Source organism: Trichechus manatus, unplaced genomic scaffold (genome assembly GCF_000243295.1).
Source record: "Trichechus manatus latirostris isolate Lorelei unplaced genomic scaffold, TriManLat1.0 scaffold00225, whole genome shotgun sequence".
NCBI classification, from domain to species: Eukaryota; Metazoa; Chordata; class Mammalia; order Sirenia; family Trichechidae; genus Trichechus; species Trichechus manatus.
Genome location: NW_004444161.1, coordinates 3,117,514 through 3,121,818, shown reverse-complemented (window position 1 = coordinate 3,121,818; position 4,305 = coordinate 3,117,514). Strand labels below are relative to the sequence as shown.

At 36.4% G+C, this 4,305-nt stretch overlaps 1 protein-coding gene across 1 annotated transcript in view; it reads left to right on the top strand.

Moving 5' to 3' along the window:
• The window catches only part of GLRA3 (glycine receptor alpha 3), a 237,902-nt gene that overhangs the window by 180,312 nt on the left and 53,285 nt on the right, over positions 1–4,305 (top strand). Inside the window, exon 6 of the mRNA XM_023742918.1 lies at positions 2,508–2,595. Coding sequence (XP_023598686.1) covers positions 2,508–2,595 — 88 coding nt within the window. The remainder of the gene's footprint in view (positions 1–2,507; positions 2,596–4,305) is intronic.

Here is a 4,305-nt window from a genome sequence, read left to right as displayed (position 1 = left end):
GCTGTGCTACCAGGGCTCCATAAGCAAAGTATAGGGTTTCCAATTTCTCCATGTCTTTGCCAGTACTGTCTATTTTCTTTTTTAATGGTAGCCATTCTGGTGTGGTCCCTGGGTGGCACAAATGGTTTGTGCTCCACTATTAACCTAAAGATTGGCAGTTTGAACCCACCCAGTGGCATCATGGAAGAAATGTCTGGCAATCTATTTCCATAAAGATTACAGCTGAGAAAACCCTATAGAGCAGTTCTACTCTAAACACGTGGGGTCACCATAAGTCTGAATTAACCCAATGGCAGTGGGTTTTAGTGTGTGTGAAGTGACATCTCATTGTAGCTTTGATTTGCATTTCCCTAATGACTAAGGAGGAGTATCTTTTCATGTGTTATTAGCCATTTGTACAGGGAACCCTGGTGGTATAGTGGTTAAAGCGCTTGGCTACTAACCAAAAGCTCAGCATTTCAAACTCATCAGCTGTTCCATAGCTTCCATAAAGATTTACAGCGTTAGAAATCGTATGAGGCAGTTCTACTCTGTCCTACAAGATTGCTATGAGTTGGAGTCTATTTGACGGCAATGGGTATACATGAGTATTGTCCATTTGTAGATCGTCTTTGGCAAAATGTCTATTCACAACCTTTTCTTATTTTCTAATCGGGCTATTTGTCTTCTTATTGATTTGCAAATAATTTCTCCTAGTCTATGGGTTGACTTTTTGTTTTTCTGATGGTGTCATTTAAAGCACAAAAGCTTTTAATTTTGATGAAATCAAACTTATTTTTTTTAATCACTTGTGATTTTGGTGTATTTAAGAAATCATCGCTTAATCTAAGGTTATGAAGATTCATGTGTATATTTTCTTCTAGGAGTTTTATGATTTTAGCTTTTACATTTATATCTAGGATTTATTTTGAGTTAAATTTTGTGTATACTCTGAGGTAGATGTCCACATTTTATTCTGTTATTTTATTCTCAGGCCTTTGTCAAAAATCAATTGACCATAGACGGTCATTTCTGTACTCTTAATTTTATTCTATTGATCTATGTCTAGCTTTATGACATGTCCACAATTCTCAGATTACTGTAGCTTTACAGCAACTTTTGAAATCAGAAGTGTGAGTCTACCAAATCTGTTATTTTTCTTTCCCCCAAGATTATTTTGGCTATTCTAGATCCCTTGCATTTCCCTACGAATTTTAGGATCAGCTTGTCAATTTCTGCCAAAAAGGCAGTTGGGGTTTTAATAAGGATTGCAATAAATCTGTACATCGGTTAAGACTGTACTGAAAACTTAACAATATTAAGTCTTCTGACCAATGGATATGGGATAACTTTCTATTTATTTAGATCTTTTTAAAATTTTGGTCAACAGTGTTTTGTAGTTGTTATTATAGAAGTCTTGCACTTCTTTTGTTAAATTTATTCGTAAGCATTTTATTCTGATTGGTTCTATTATAAATGGAATCATTTACTCAACTTCATTTGTTCATTGCTAGTGTATAGAAACACAATTGATAGATACATAATGATATTGAATCCTGTAGCTTGCTGAACCTTACTGAACTTGTTTATTAGTTCAAGCAGTTTTATTCTGGATTTTCCGGATTTTCTATGTACAAGATCGTGTCATCTGTTTATAGAAATAGTCTTACTTCTTCCTTTTTAATCTGAATATATTTTATTTCCTTTTCTTGCCTAATTGCCCTGGGTAGATCCCTCCAGTACTTGTTGAATAGAAATGACAAGAACAGACATTCTTGTCTTATTCCAGATATTACTGGGAAAACATTTTCTCTTCTCTATGTAGTATGACATTAGCTACAGGTTTTTTGTAGATATCATTAAACAGGTTGAGGATATTCTCTTCTGTTTATAGTTTTTTGAGTGTTTTCATCATGAAAGCGTGTTGAATTTTAACAAATGTTCTGTATCTATTGAGGTGATCATATAATTTATTTTTGATTGTTAAATTAATCTTGCATTTCTGCAATAAATTCAAATTGGTTATGGTATATAATTCTTTTTATAGCTGCTAGATTCAGCCTGCTAGTATTTTGCTGAGGGTTTTTGTATCTATATTCATAAGAGATATTGGCATACTGACTGTTTTTGGTATCAGGGTAATACTGGTCTCATGCAATGAGTTGAAATGTTTCTTCTATTTTCTGAAGGAGTTTTTGGGGGATTATTATTAATTATTCTTTAAGTGTTTGGTAGAGTTCTCCAGTGAAGCTGTGTGGTCCTGCGCTTTTCTTTGTGGGAGGTTTTTCAATTACTAATTACACCACTTTACTTGTTATAGGTCTATTCAAATTTTCTCTCTCTTCTTTAATCATTTCCAGTAATATGTGTCATTCTCCATATTTATCCACTTCATGTAAATTACCTAACTTAGTTATCGGTAGTATTCCTTTATAATCCTTTTTGTTTCTGTAAGGTCAGTAGTGATGTCTACTCTTTCGTTCCTGATTTTAGTAATTAGATTCTTCTTTCTTTTTTGCATGATGCAGTCTCAATTGGGATACTTTTAATTACAAATCACAGAAAACTCAAGATAAATAAGCTCAAATACTGTAAAATAGATGGTAAAATAAACCGGTAAAAAGAAGCTTCACGGTATCGTTTTACTCGTGTTACCATGTATGATGGGTAAGTTTGTGTGTCAACTTGGCTTGACCTTGATTCTCAGTAGTTTGGCGGTTATGTAATGATGTAGTTTGGCAGTTATGTAACGAAGTAGTTTGGCAGTTAGGTAATGATGTAATATAATCACCTTCATGATGTGATCTGATGTGATTAGCCAATCAGTTGCAAGGGGAGTTTCCTTGGGGATGTGACCTGCATCCAATATATATGGACGTTCTGGCAAGACTCTCTGGCTTTTGCTCACTATGGATCCCGTAACCGGCTCATCATCATAGACCTCTAGTTTTGGGACTCGAGCCAGTAGGCTGCTGTCTTACCTGTCAATTTTGAGTTCATCAGCCCCAGCAGCTATGTGAGTCAGGGGAAGCCTCCAGCTTGATGCCTGACACACAGTGTTGGGACTTGCCAGCATTCACAGTCGTGTAAACCATTTCCTTGAGATAAATCTCTCTCTCTCTTTCTTTCTATATATATGTGTATACACACACACACACACACACACACACACACACACATACACTTCACCAGTTTTGCTTCTCTAGAGAACCCAGCCTAAGACTTCTGGTACTGAGAGTGGCTCTAAAGAAACAAAATTATAAGGATTAGTTTTCTAAATCGGTTCTCAAGTCTGATTAGTCTTAAAGATGTTAATAACTCTGCTTCCAGTAGAAAATGGGACATTACTAATCCATGGCATGAGGTGGCAATAGAAATACGCAAAATATCACCACCAGTATATCAGGTATTGACATTCTGGATGATCACATGTTTGATTCTTTTCTACAATTTTGTCATAATAAGAAGCATAAGAAAGCTGGTTGATTGGTCTTACTTTCCCTAGACAAAGTAGTGAAAGAAAGAGATGAGCTCAGGGCTTAAGAGTCACAGCTCAAGCACCATATAAACAACCTCAAAATTGCCACCAGTACCCTGAAAGAAAGCCTATTTCTTGTAGTAACAGAGCTGATATTACCAAAAACCAAACCCAGAGTATTATCATGAGAATGGCTGAATTACAATACCAGATGAATTCTCAATCTTGAATGGTGTCTGAAGCTAAAGTGAGGGCATTGATTGAGAAGAAATAGGATCTTGAACTTGGAATGGAGACATACAGGCAAATAATCAGGAAGCTTGGGACACTAAGCCCCTAAATTCCACGAATCACTCCTACCAACAGAACCAGACTTCTCACTCCCATCTGAAAAAATTATTACATCTTTGTCTGTTAAGCCACCCTCCCCAGTAAAACCATTATCCCCTCCACCCTATCAGATGAGATTAACCCAGCTGTGTCTGAAGAGTCTTTGCTGAGATACCGCCTGAGGTAGCATCTCAGTCATCACCTGGAGAGGTGTCTGAGTCATTGCCTAGAGTATCGCCTGAGGCAGATGTCTTACAAGACATTGCCAAATGTTCTCAGAACACATCCCCATCACTTATCTTTGCTTCTAAACCTATAACTAGATTTAAGTCCCAGCGAGCCCCAAAGGGTGAAGTACAAACTGTGACCCAGGAGAAGGTATCTTACACTCCAAAAGAACTGCTTGACTTATCTAACATGTACAAATAAAAACCTGGGGAATATGTGTGGGAATGGCTATTAAAGGTGTGGGATAATTGTACAAAGAACATAAAGGTGGATCAGTCTAAGTTTATTGA